Here is a 14676-nt window from a genome sequence, read left to right as displayed (position 1 = left end):
TGCCTCTGATTGGCTAGTACTCGTTGCCTTCGCTGATTGGGTTGGTTAGGTTTAGGCATGAGGAGAGAGATGGATTAGGGTAGGAATATCAGGGTTAGCCGTTTAGAGGCAGAGTGGGGTGGGTCATGACTTCGCCATGACAGATTCTGTAACAGATTCTACCTTTTAAAGCCAATGTTCTCCATTAAAGTGTTTTTTAAACACTGTTGTTTTCAGGGAAAAGCCCCAAAAGACGAGTTAAACTACCATGGGCAATCGTTGGTCCCGAAGTGGTAGCACCCTCCTGCTCCTTCCAGAGACCCAAGAGACCGGGCAGCAGAGAGGGAACAAGGACAATGATGATGATTCTCTGGATGGGCTGGACAGACAAGAGGACATAGCTAAGTTTCCCTACGTGGAGTTCACTGGCAGGGACAGCATCACTTGTCCAACATGTCAAGGAACTGGGCGCATACCCTCAGGTGAGACTTAAGTTGAATGTCATCATGATGCCCACCGGTATTGTAGCGAGTGACTCAGGGATGGAACAACTAGGTGCTTACGATCAAATTAGACCTAAAAAATGAGCCATTATTTATAAAAATGAAGTCTGTTTGTCATAGCTGAATGCAGACTCAAAGCAGGGTTCTATAATGCAAGTATTTCATTCACATTTTCCCCTAAAAATAGATATGTGCGAAGCAGAAAAATAATTTATGAGCACAGTGTGTAAGTAAAGATTACAACCTACCGTAATCCCCCCCCACCCCCACCCCCCGAATGCTAACTGTTCAAAAACTACAAGTTCTACATTCCACAAGCTGCAATGCCCCAATCACAGTAGAGTTTTCTGTGATGACACAGCCGATGTCAAGTAAGAGAAAGGTGAACAAAACTGAAAACAAGACTAGGTTAAAACCTAGTACATGGCTGGACCGTGTGTGAAATGCTAGAGGGCTTTCAATTTGAAACAACGGATACAGAAAGTGGCGACTCAAGGCCGACCAATGGTGTAACTTCGTCACTCAGTCAGTCAGGGGGAGATGTGTTTAAAAGGTATCGCAAAGACATTGCTAACAATAAAGCCCAATAACTTTTATTTTGAGTGAAAATGAGACTAGAAGAAAGAGGAATCTGGAAAGGGAGATTCGCAAGGTTTAACTAATGAGGATTCCACTCCTGCCATGGACCGCTGGCTGACCTCTAAGCATGCTAGATGACATACACAAGCAGCTGGACAACTGATCTCCTTGTGTCTAAGTAGGCATGGGCCAATGTGAGATTTTGGTAGATCTGTGCTATTGCACAGATGTGTGTCCCTTAGTACACACACACACACACCACAGTGAGGGAAAACAAACCTGTCTTGCAGAACCAATACGGCTGTTAAAATGCAGTGTCAATATTTTAAAAACTTTCAAAAAGTTATTTCAGTGCTTCAATTTTACAAATTTTTTTAAAATGCTTTCGCAATATTTTATTTAAAGACCACAATTACTAAAAGAGCTGCATGTGGAGCACCCAGGAGTGGTTAAAATGAAAGCCATTGGTCGTAGTTACATATGGTGACTGGGGATTGATGCTCAGATTGAACAGCAGGCCAAAGTGTGTAATTCATGTCAACGCAACCAGAAGTCTGCAAGTCCGCTGCACTCATGGCCATGGCCGGGGACACCATGGCAGAGAATACATGTGGATTTTGCTGGTCATTTGGAGGGACATATGTTTTTGTTTGTGGTGGATGGCTGGATGCCTACTCTTAAGTGGCCGGAAGTGCAACTGATGGAATCCACCACAACCTCTGAGACTATTCATGCTCTGAGGACTTTTGTTTAGTCATCATGGTTTGCCTGAAGTGTTGGTCAGTCATAATAGTTCACTTTGAGTGATTTTGTTGGCTTTTCTCAAAGCGAATGGAGTGAAACACGTGTGCTCTACACCCTTTCACCCAGCCACAAATGGTCTGGCGGAACATTTTGTGTAGACACTGAAGTGTTCATTGAAAGCTTCCAGGGGGTCGACCACAGTGCAACATAGACTGGATTCGTTCCTGCTCAGCTACAGAAATACTCCTTACGCGACAACTAATGAGTCTCTTCCCATGCTCTTCCTTGACCGTTGGCTCTGCTCCCGCTTTGACCTCCTTAAACGAAATGTGGCAGCTTTGGTGGATCAGGCACAGACAGACCAGCAGGGTCACAGGGCTCCATTCGCTAAGAAAAAGGGCTTTGTAGTTTTGGACTCTGTGCTGGTCCGTGATTATCGGCGGGGGGAGGAGAAGTGGATGCCGGGTATGGTGGTGTCTCAGGCAGGGTCAGTGTCTTATACAGTTGATGTGGGCTGAGCACTACACTGGAAATGCCACACAGACCAGATGCAAGCCTGTGACCTGGAAATGCTCACACCCAGAGAGCCACCACAACTTACCTTATTGGGTTAAATGGCTACTGTCGGGGGCGCTGCTGAGCATGGATAATGAGTAGACATGTCTCGGCTATAAAAGACCACCTCGGTGATAGATTGCACCATAATAAAGATATCAATGCCACCTTGCGGTCATTTTACGAATGTTTGTATGAGTCTGAGGACAATATGTCCACACAAAACATGCTGCATTTTTTTATTTGTCAAATTTTGACATAATGCTTGTATCGTCAGAAGAAAAATAGCTGCTGGATAACCAGAGGTGGAAAAAGTACAAAAATATTGTACTGAAGTAAAAGTACCAATACTTTGATGAAATATTACTCAAGTAGAAGTAAAAGTACTCATCTGAAAATGTACTCAAGTAAAAGTAAAAAGTAGTTCATTTGAAATGTACTTTAAGTAAAAGTTACATAGTTACTTTCTTTGTGTGGGGTGTGAGGGTAGTAAAAATAGGACAAGGGGTCAGAAATCCATAACTATTTTGTTTTTAATTAAAGAACAAGTGTAACAAATGTAAGCGCAATAACAACAGCTTCACAACAACTGAACTTCTTGTTCAGTTTAAGTAGCATCTTAAAGTTAGTTGAGCTCATCCATTTAGTGGTACAACATTAAACATGCTTACTCTCACGTTTTCTCTCTCTCTCTCTCTCTCTCACACGCACACACTCTCCCTCTCTCTCCCTCTCACCCTCTCTCTCACACACACAGGTAAAAAGTACAAAGTAATGCCCACATGATGACGCTCATAAGTGTTGCTACAAAGTCAAACTGACATAAAGGAGCAGCAATATTCCAGAGGAGACATGCTTGTGTGTGTGCGTGCGTGTGTGTGTGTGTGTGTGTGTGTGTGTTAACCGTCAGAGGATGAGAATGTGTTAATGCCATCTCCACAGCTGCAAGAGCGCTATAGAGGGCAGTTGTGTGTGTAAGTGCGATAACAACAAAGAATACCTACACAAATGTAAGTGTAATTACAACAACGTACATGTCAACACCAACAGCAACAGCTGTTATACTGCAAATCAAGGCCGCTAGTTTTGTGACACCCTGAATCACCTGTAACCTAGTCTACAAACTTCTTGTTCAGTTTAAGCAGCTGCTGATTTTCAAAGTTAATTGAGCTCATCCATTTAGTGGTAAAAACATTAAACAGGCTTGTGCACGCCTACTTTCTCTCTCTGTCTCTCTCTCTCAGAGAGGTACAAACTACAAAGTAATGTCCACATGATGACGCTCACAAGTGTTACAAAATTAAAGGAACTAACATAAAAGAGCAGCAATATTCCAGAGAGGAATATTGCAAATAAAGGCCACTAGTTTTGTGACACCCTAAATCACCTATAACCTAGTCTACAAGCTTCTTGTTCAGTTTAAGCAGCAGCTGATTTTCAAAGTTAGTTGAGCTCATCCTTGCTCGCTTTGCAGTGAACAGTAATCCAGCACGACTGAAAAGCCGCTCGCAGGCAGCTGAAGCAGGCAGGCCAGTGTTGAGTTTCAGAGAGAGTTTTTTTAAATTTGGAAAGGAGTTTAGCAGATCCATATCGTTTGGGATACAGGCTAGGTACCCTTCCAACTCCCCTGTACCTTCTGACCTTCTGGACTTCATTGAGGAGAAGAAATCATCTTCATCTGAGGAATGTTGTCCAACTTGCTCCACTTCCACCTCTGCCATCTGGTCAAGGTGTTGTCTGACATAAGCCAGACCTGTCGAGTGACAAACAACACATTTCTGACAATTAAGACTTGATTAATTTACCAAGAGTGCACCATAATGCATAATGCCTTATAGCACTGACCACATTGTATTGAGTATAAAACAAAGTAGATCTCCAATAAACTGTTGAAAAGCAGTTTATTATAAGATGCAATCATACCTGTTTCAATGACATCAGGCCTCTCTGTCCAGGTGGTCTTGAACTTCGGTAGAAGTATTGCTGCTGCAATCAGTTCTGGGTCCATCATCATCTCACCAAAACGCTTTTGGACACCATCCTGAATGGCTTTGATGAGTGGTAGACACATCTTGGATGAGGTCTCCTGCCTTTTGAGTTTTGCTTGTAGCTGACATATCACTGGAAGAAGCCACCCTAAGTGTGTGTTGGTCTCTGACTGAAGTATGTTCAAGGCCTTTACCAGAGGTTTCATCGCCGAGCAGTAATCAGTCAGGAAAGCAATTTCTGCTTGAGTCAGCCTGGCATAAATAGAATACAAACAATTGTTAGGAAATCAAGCAGGAAAAGTTAAGTTTCAAGTATGTAAACACACATTCACACTTTCATACTGTTGAAATGCAAATCAAAACTTACGTTTTCAATTTGAATTCTTCACAAATATTCCTGATTGCCTCCTCCCCTTTCTCTTGTATGATCCGTATGATTCTCTCCACAGCCATGAATGTTGAATTCCACCGCGTTTGATTTGGTCGGATGAGCTGGAGTCGGCAATGATCTTCCACAACTTCTGCTGCCATGTATGAACGACCTGTATTGTTCCACATGGCTTGACATTTCCCAAAGGCTGCACGTGATAGTCTGTTGTATGTGTCCATCTTCTTTTCTGCTATCTCAGCATCTGTTGTGGCAACTAAGTTGAGAAGATGGCATGCACACCTTTGGTGTGTAGGAAGTTGGTACTCCAGGCCATTATCTTGCTCCAGGATGCTGAATGTGTCCAGGTAGTTGGCTGTGGGCTCATCATCAATTGAATCTCTGTCCGACTCAGCATCTGATTCTGCATCCTCAGACTGGCTCTGTTCTCCGAAGACACTAAAAGCTTTAACGAAGTTTGAGCCACTATCTGTTGTGGTTCTCACCACTGTGCCCCTAATTCTATACTGACAGTGTATGTCGTCAAGTGCCCCTGCAAGGACATCAAAGGTGTGGGACCCTCTTAACCTCTTACATGCAAGCGCAGCTGATCTCCTCTCAAAGGTTTCTTCATCCACCCAATGACCCGTCACCCCAATAAAACTTTGCTGGTGTGCAGTCCAACAATCTGTAGTGGTGGCAACGTAGCTCACTTTACTGAGATGGGACATGACATTCTTCTTCATCTGAATGGCAGATGCCTCTAATCTTGTCCAGACAGTGGGCCTGGAAATGACCTTGCATTGTGGATTTAGCGTTGTCAAAAGTTCTTTGAACGCAGGTTGTTCAACCAAACTAAATGTATGAAGGCCCTCACATATTAGCCTAATGATGATCTTGTCGATCTTGCCTTGTGGCACACGGCGGTTGCCTCCCACTGTCATGGCACCTTTCATATTTGTTTGCTTGCTTGGACTTGGTGGATTTGCTTGGTGAGTTCGCTTCCCTGGCTTTGCTCGGCTAAAAGCCAACTGTTTCGATGGATGTTTCCTCTGTGAAAAAAAAGAAAAGGGTATTATCAGTAGAGGAATCAATGTGGTGCTTATTAAACACACTGAAATTAAAACTTTGATAAATAAAAGTTTTCTATTTCTTTAGTCATCACATTTTGTCTATTACATTGTATTAAGCACAATATGCCACAATCCAGAGGGCATTACAATGCTGCACCCTTCCCAACAAAATCAATGATTTGGATTTGAATGCTAAAATTGAGATTTCAAATCAACATCAAAAGCCAATGTGTTTCTATAGCCTACCAGTATTATGATACAGAGGAAGGAGACATATCAATGCATGTGTAATCATCATAGCTGCTTGCATGCACACAGAGCAACAATCGCCTACTAGTGATCTAATCCCTTGTCGTCGATATGAAGGAGTCAAAACAATCTTTTCTGGGTCTGCCTAGTAGGCGGGGAGCTACGAGGCCTTACCGTGCAGTCGTGCACCCTCCTTACAATCGAACGAAACCAACTTTTTTTGAAAGGTCTGACCATGCTGAACATGTTAACAAATGTTAACATTGAACATTTTGGGTTGCACGTCATGTTTCAGGTACTCATTGCATTTCAATGTATTTCCCTCCATTGGCTCTCCATGAGCAAGAGGAAGGTGTGACATCTGTCTCTGCATGTTTAATCACATCTAGAGGACACAAGCTTTTGGAAAATGTGGTTTCAGTGGTATTATTGGCTTTCCATAATAGTAGAGACCAAAATTTAAAGTCTTTCTACTTGATTTGCCTTGTAAATCGAGTAGAAAGACTTTACATTTTGGCCTTTATTATTTAGAGAAAGCCAATAATACCACTAAAACCATACATTTATCACTAGATGTGATTAAACTTGCAAAGACAGATGTCACACTTTCCCCTTGCTCATGGAGAGTCATGTTCCTGTAATTGTAATGCATTTCCAATGGAGGGAAATACATTGAAATGCATTGAGTACCTGAAACATGGAATGCAACCCAAAATGTTCAATGTTAACATTTGTTAACATGTTCAGCATGGTCAGACGTTTTAAAAAAAAGTTGGTTTCGTTCGATTGTAAGGAGGGTGCACGGTAAGGCCCCTTAGCTCCCCGCCTATAGTGGAGGAGCGCTGAGTGCCCTGTAATGTTGGTTAGCCAAAGTGCCTCACACTACAACCCTCTCTGTTAACACAGTTGATACATTTGATTTGACTGTAAATTCAAAGACACAATCAAATTTAAACCCGTGGCAATTTCGACGGGGTAACACCGACTATTCATAGCAGCTAAATTTAACCAAGACTAATTTCCCCGAGTCCACTCAAGACTACTAGCAACTAACAGCTAGCCTTTACACACTCAAGTACCAGGGGCTAGCTGTTATGCAAATTTAGCCAGTGTCCTAAAGACTTAAACAGACTGCAAATATACATTACGCATTTTGTATCTGTTTGAAGTACGATAAACATGCGGATTGTCGGCTGGAGCGAGTTCATTTGGTACTTAATGATGTGTCACGTTTGATTATGTTAGCATAGCAGCTAATTAGAATGTGCTGGCTAGCTGTGGGTTTCTTCTACTGTCAATGGTTGCAGGTGCTAGCATAAAAATGCCCACGAAATGGGGTGAGCCTGGGTTGGCTATATTAAATAAAACTACTAATGAGACTGCAGAAATACTTACCAAAACATGCTTCTGCAGATTTGAAGTGGAGTTGTTGAAAGCAGACAGGTACTTCACTGCTGGGAGGCACATCTTGCACTGCATGATGATGCTGTTGCCTTTCCTACGCTTGAACAAAAAGAAATCTTCCAAATGTGGCCAAGGATTTTTTTCTGCATCTAGTTCTACAGACTTCGATGTTTCAGCTTGAGCTTCATCTATTATTTCTAGGTCCGGGTCTTCAGGACCGCGACCGCTGGCCGTGCCTGCTTTGTTGACCTCCATTCTAGCACTAGAAACTAAAAACTTCGCGCCCACTAACCTAGCTTGTCCGCGCGCGCCCTCTATGTTCACGCGCCAGTGCTAATCACATCATCATTTGTCACTGTTGGTTCTGGCCATTGGTTTACTGTCTATGGTTCTGGCGCATATTTTTCCCCTGTAGGTTGAATTGTTATTTTTACTCAGTAACGGATAGGATTTATAAAGTAACTAAGTACAATACTTGAGTCAAAACGTACTCAAGTAAAATACAAAATACCGATTTTAAATTGTACTTAAAAAATACAAAATACACAAAAAAAGTATTCAATACAGTAACGTGAGTAAATGTATTTCGTTACTTTCCACCTCTGTGGATAACCCCATCAGCCAAGTGGTTGCTGCAATTAGCGAATTTGGAACAATATGGCCCCTGGGCCCAATGGCCTAACGGCAGCATTTTACAAAGAATTCAGACTGGTTAATAGAGTCACTGCTTGCTGTGCTGGCTCAGTCTTTTGAAGAGGGTGTACTTCCTAGCTCAACAATGGAGGCCTGTATTTCTTTGATTCACAAAAAGGGCAGACCTGCAGATGAGTGCTTTTCTTTCCAACCAATCTCGTTATTAAATCTAGACAGGAAAATATTGGCCAAAATATTAGTGCGGTGTTGAGAGGATGTGTTACCACACTTAGTGGGTTTTATACAAGGAAGTAATTCATGTAATAATATAAGGCGGTTATTAAATATAATACAATATGGTGCTAAGGTAAAAGACAAGGCATTAGTTGTATAATTGGGTGCAGAAAAAGCTGTTGATAGGATAGAATGGCCATACTTGTTTCATGTCCTTGCTAACTTGGGACTTGGTGATAACCTTCTTAAATGGATAAAGGTGCCCTATGCTGCTCCAAAAGCCTCTGTAATTATGAATGGCAAACAATCTCCCATCTATCCACTTGAATGAGGCTCTGCACAGGGCTGCCTGCTGTCACCTTTACCCTTTGAATTAGCAATAGAGCCACTTGCAGAGGCCGTCCATATAGATCCTAACATTAGTGGCATTCAAACAAGGGCAAAGCATTACAAAATATCATTGTATGCTGGTGACATATTACTCTACCTGTGTAATCCTGCCAGGTCTGCTAACAGAGTTATTGAGCTTATCGATATGTTCTCTACATTCTCTGGCTACAAGATTAACTCCCCAAATCTGAGGCAATGTCTCTCTCCAAGCAGGATCCTTGTGTAGCCACTGATGCGTCTCCTTTTCGACGGTCTCCATCAGGATTTACTTATTTAGGCATCCATATTACTCCCCTCTCTCTTTAGAAAAAAAAAGCCCACTGTCCCCATGAAAGACCCGGTGACTATTCCCCCAATGGGTGGGCAGGATCCCCCCAGAAATATTACCCAGTCACCCAAACAGAGGCTGCCAACCCAGGATCAACAAAAGTATGAGTGGAGGCTCATGCTGCTCCAGAGACTGGTAGGAGGTACCCTTTGTGGGTCGTCAAACCCCCTGACCGCCTTAGCTTTTAATAGACCTTAGGTAAGGGGCACTCACCCCACCAGTTTAGTTAGTAAGTCTTGTCTGTGTGGCAGGGACTGCAATCTAAATAAGTGGGGAGAGATATTATGTATTGGGCTGGGTGTTTGTTCTGGGCAAATTCCCCTGGCTGCCGCAGGAGGGCGACAGTATTATTTTCATGTCGTTCTTTTTGTATTCCTGTTCCTGTCTGCCCATTAAAATTTTCACTGTCAGCATGTTGAAATATCGCCTCCCGTCATTACGTGAGACATTACGTTAGGGTTGCACAGTAACATTAGCACTGTCACGCAGTGAATGTAACAGTCTATCCCACTCCTGATAGCATAGCATTTGTATTTACATTGCTTTTGTTTTTAGAAACAGGATTCGTGCCATGGTGCTATAAGAGTTGCATCAGAGGGGTTTCCAAGCCCCTAAATTTAAGCTAATACATTCCAATGTGTCCATTAAGTTAGCTTCTCACCCCAATCAGTTTTTTTTCTCTCCTACCCAATAGAGCAAGTGAATGAGCTGGTGGCTTTAATCCCATACAGTGATCAAAGGCTGCAGCCTCAGAGAACGTGAGTATCAATGTTTCTGTTCCAGATCACTTCGGTACCGGAAACATAGAGCTTTACTGATTTTTTTATTTATTCCTGATTTAAAGATGTCTTCATTTTAGGACTGCAACTGACACTTGTTTTCATTATTGATTCAACTAATGATTTTTTTAGATTGATAATTTAGTTTATAAAAAGTTGAAAAATATTTACAAATATGCATCACAAGCACCCAGAACCTGAATTGATGTCTTAGCACCGTTTAGTATGACCAGCAGCCAGAAAACCTCCAAAAGTATTAATTTTGTAATGGCATCAGTTGGAGAGAGGTAAGCAAATTTTAGCATTCACTATAAACTACAAATGTTTGGTGTTTTTAGCCTTGCTAGCGAGAGCGCCGGGCCCTGAAAATCACAATGTCAGTCAGTTGGTTGTTTGGTTGGTCTGTTGACCGATTTGGCTCCGTAGGGTTTAATGAGCTGTACCTATATCGGCTACTAGAGGGCCTGACTGGAGTTTCACACTCACTCTTATGCAGACTAGGCACATGGGCTGTGCCTTCTTAATACAATCAGGAAATGCCAAAGTGAAACTTTATTGTATTTGGCAATCCATGCATGTAAAAATATTTATCAGTAAATCTCTTCTCGTGAAGCTGTTTTGTGTGTAATGATGATGTGGCAATTCTTTTTGACAGATGAACAATATTAAGCAAGTAAGAAAGCCAAATTTCATTTATATGGCATTTTTAAAAACATACAGTTACAAAGTGCTTTACACTCAATACACAAAATACAAATAAATACTTTAAATAAATTGAATGAATATAAAAACATGGCATAGGGAGTAACAGACAGCTAAAAATGAAACAAAACAGAAGTCAGGGGTAATCTATAAAAAGGCTTGCCTGAAAAGATGGGTTTTTAGAAGCCGCTTAAACAGTCCAAAGATTCAGCGAATCTAATGGATTGGGGACGCTTATTCCAGAAGCTTGGGACTAAAACTGCAAAGGCACGGTCACCCTTGTTTTGCAGTTGGAGTGAGGAATGGATAAAAGACTGAGGATTGAGGATCGGAATAGTTGGGAAGTGGAATGAGGAATGAGAAGATCAGAACTATAACTGGAGGCAAGATCATGCAGTGCTTGATCTTATAGATTATTCTGAATTTTACGGGAAGCCAATGGAGGGATGCAAGAATAGGGGTAATATGGGACCTATGGCTAGTTCTAGTTAGTAGTCTAGCAGCTGCATTCTGAACCAACTGTAGACGATTTAAAGTAGCTTGGTTGAGGCCAGAGTAGAGGGAGTTACAGTAATCTAGATGAGAGAAAACGAAAGTGAATTAATTTTTCGATATTCTTAAAAGACAAAATTTTTCGGATTTTTGCAATATTTCATAGCTGAAGAAAACAGGATTGGACAAGCTTAGTAACATGGTGATCGAAAGACATATTCTGGTCAAAGATGATACCAAGATTTGTAGTGGTAGGTTAGATGTTTGAATGAAGTGGGCCAATAAACTAATCAACTGCAGTGGCAAAGTTGTCAGGACCAATTAAGAGAACTTTGGTTTTGTGGGGTTTAGATGGAGGGAATTAAGGGACATCCAGTCTTTGGTGGCAGCTAAGCAATCATGGAGGGAGAACAGTTGATTCAGGTTATTGGGTTTGGCAGAGAAATAGATCTCAGTATCATCGGCATAGCAGTGGTACGATGTGTCTTGAAAGTGACTAAACAAATGACCCAGAGGAAGCATGTATAAAGAGAAGAGGATTGGCCCAAGGACAGACCCCTGAGGGACGGACAGACCCCTGAGGGACTCCGCACAGTAGGAGCTGGCGAGGATAAAAGATTGTTAATACAAACATTAAAGTATCTATTGCTCAGATAAGAGCGAAACCAATTTAACGCTGTACGAGAAATGCCAACCCAGTTCTCCAACGTATCAAGTAAGATGGCATGATCGATGGTATCAAAGGCAGCAGTTAAATCTAGGAGAATAAGAATAGAGTATTCTCAGTATTACAGTAGAATAGTACTGAGATATAATTGGATGTAGGAGCCAGAGAGAAATAGGCCTGTTGCAGTTGATTTTCATGAATTACAAACAAGATGTAGCAGCCACTGTGGCTTGTGTACCATCAGCTTACCAGTAAATAATCTTCTGCATCCTCAGACCGAAGCTAACACAGGCAGTCTAAACTTCATCATACTGCATCGCCACATTGTCTTGCAGTTACGTCGATTGTCAGTCTGACGGAGGCAGGGCCACATTGGAATGATGTTCCAATCTTTTTTCCTGTTGGGCGTTGTTTCCAACACATATGTTTGCCACTGCATCAGCAGCTGCAACCTGACGAAAAAAATGTAACAGCTGTATACGGAAACTGGAGACTGTCTCGAACTGTGAAAAAGATACTAGTTAGTATTATATAACTTGACCCCATTACCCAGATGGATAAAATATTTTTTTTTCATGGAGAAATATTATGGATTGCTGCTTCTTTTTTTCTTTTTTTTTTTGGTTGTTGAAGTATTCATATAAATCACCATTTCCAGTGTTCTGCTACCTTATAGATGCCTCAAAGAAATGGGTGCTAAATATGTTTTGGTTGATAAGCAATGCAAGAGATTTTTTTTTTTCAGGAAATCCTTTTGCCACGCTTAGACAGTAGTGAAGTAAGGAGTAGGCATCTGAGTAGCAAGACTAAACACCCACTAGTGGGGCTGTTGATAAATGACTAAAAGGAATAATCGATTACCAAAATTATAATCGATGAATTTTCTAGCGGTAAACTAATCAGTTAATCTACTAATCATTTAATCCCTATTCAGAGAACGTTGAATCAGTTCATCTGGATACAACGTTTTGATTTTTTTTAACCCTCTTTTTCTCCCCAATCGTATCCGGCCAATTACCCCACTCTTCCAAGCTGTCCCAGTTGCTGCTTTACCCCCTCTGTAGATCCGGGGAGGGCTGCAGACTACCACATGCTTCCTTCGATACATGTGGAGTCGCCAGCCGCTTCTTTTCACCTGACAGTGAGGAGTTTCGCCAGGGGGACGTAGCACGTGGGAGGATCACGCTATTCCTCCCAGTTCTCCCTCCCCCCTGAACAGGCACCCCAACTGACCAGAAGAGGCGCTAGTGCAGCTTTCAGGACACATACCCACATCCGGCTTCCCACCCACAGACACAGCCAATTGTGTCTGTAGGGACGCCTGACCAAGCCGGAGGTAACACGGGGATTCGATCCAGCGATCTCCGTGTTAGTAGGCAGTGGAATAGACCGCCATGCCACCCGGACGCCCCTCTTCTTTGATTTTACCTGGATTATTGAGCATGCATCAAGACATGTAGTTCCTATTTATATATTGGAATAGCCATGTTTTCACTCTTACTTTACTGCTACTTCCAAAATGGTGCGTAGTCTGGCCGGGCCATTCTGAATGTAACTTCTTGTGATACTTCACAGCAAATAAGTCGTGAATGCAGTATTATGAGTTATTTAGTCACTCCAAGGGGACCAAAATGCTTAGTGTGTCTGAGGTAACTGTTTGCATCCATTCCAACATACTAAAAAAACTGAACTGCATTGTTGTTCCAGGAAACTGTACGTGGTCATGTCCGCTGTGCTTTGCCTCCTGGCTTCTTCTCTCGTGGCTTTCTTCTTGTTCCCTCGGGCAGTGGTTGTGGTGGATGACGGGATACGCTCGGTGACCGTACGGTTTGACCATTCCAACATGAGGGTCCTCATGAACATGACGGTAAGAAATCTCCTCCACTTACACTTTACTTGCACTTGTCGTGTCTGTGTACCCTCAACACAACGATAACCTTCGTTGTCGTAACATTTGTGTATCGGCTAAACCAGGACCTGATCCCAACTTCAGTTTCACCTCAGATGTAATTAGTAGTCCCATCTGTTCGAGCTGGTTTCTTGTTCTTTCCTCCAGTTTCCCCCCCCCCTTTTCTCCCCAATTGTATCCGGCCAATTACCCCACTTTCTGAGCTGTCCCGGTTGCTGCTCCACCCCCTCTGCAGATCTGGGGAGGGCTGCAGACTACCACATGCCTCCTCCCATACATGTGGAGTCACCAGCTGCTTCTTTTCACCTGACAGTGAGAAGTTTTGCCAGGGGGACATAGCGCGTGGGAGGATCACCACACCCCCCTCCCCCCCAGTTCCCCCTCCCTCTCGAACAGGTGCCCTGACCGACCAGAGGAGGCACTAGTGCAGCGACAAGGACACATACCCACATCGGCTTCCCACTCGCAGACACGGCCAATTATGTCTGTAGGGACGCCCGACCAAGCCGGAGGTAACATGGGGATTCGAACCAGTGATCCCCGTGTTGGTAGGCAATGGAATAGACCGCTACGCTACCTGGACACTACTTTCTTCCAGTTTGATTGCATTTTCTAATGTTTACTTGAAATAAAATGTCTTGGACAGAGTCCAAGTCCAACTCTTGTATGAAAAGTCACATTTTAGGAAACCTCGGTTGAATTTATATTTATCTGTGGATTCTCAGTAAATGCTGTTTATACATGATGCTGTCGAATCTCTTCATTTTACTGTGTCCTTCCACTAATAAATAGGTCTCTCCTTCCTTTAGAGCACGCTGAACTTCAGCAACCCCAACTTTTTCACCGTGCTAGTGCAGAGCGTCAGCTGCCAGGTCCTCTACATGAAAACCGTGATAGGGACTCAGCAGCTAGACAATGTCATCACCATCCAGCCCCTCAGTCAGAGACAGGTACAGAAAACGCTAGCCTCTGCACATCGCTCAGCACTTCCCACACTCTTCTCTCTGCCTGCTGCAACAAAACACACACACACACACACACATAGTTAGACAGAGCGGTCGAATACAAACAAGTGCCCCTTGTTGCCCAGATGAGCCACTC

General features: G+C 42.8%; 1 protein-coding gene across 2 annotated transcripts in view; it reads left to right on the top strand.

The window, feature by feature from the left end:
• The window catches only part of tmem106c (transmembrane protein 106C), a 28309-nt gene that overhangs the window by 9620 nt on the left and 4013 nt on the right, over nucleotides 1-14676 (top strand). For both annotated transcript variants that reach the window (XM_056273669.1, XM_056273668.1), the window contains exons 2-5: nucleotides 217-461; nucleotides 9721-9784; nucleotides 13374-13533; nucleotides 14385-14525. In XM_056273669.1, coding sequence (XP_056129644.1) covers nucleotides 248-461; nucleotides 9721-9784; nucleotides 13374-13533; nucleotides 14385-14525 — 579 coding nt within the window. In that variant the 5' untranslated portion in view covers nucleotides 217-247. The remainder of the gene's footprint in view (nucleotides 1-216; nucleotides 462-9720; nucleotides 9785-13373; nucleotides 13534-14384; nucleotides 14526-14676) is intronic.

The sequence above is a fragment of the Lampris incognitus genome, chromosome 2, assembly GCF_029633865.1.
Source record: "Lampris incognitus isolate fLamInc1 chromosome 2, fLamInc1.hap2, whole genome shotgun sequence".
In the NCBI taxonomy this organism is placed as follows: Eukaryota; Metazoa; Chordata; class Actinopteri; order Lampriformes; family Lampridae; genus Lampris; species Lampris incognitus.
The sequence above is the reverse complement of the archived record's forward strand: the minus strand, read 5'-3'. Positions and strand labels throughout refer to the sequence as shown.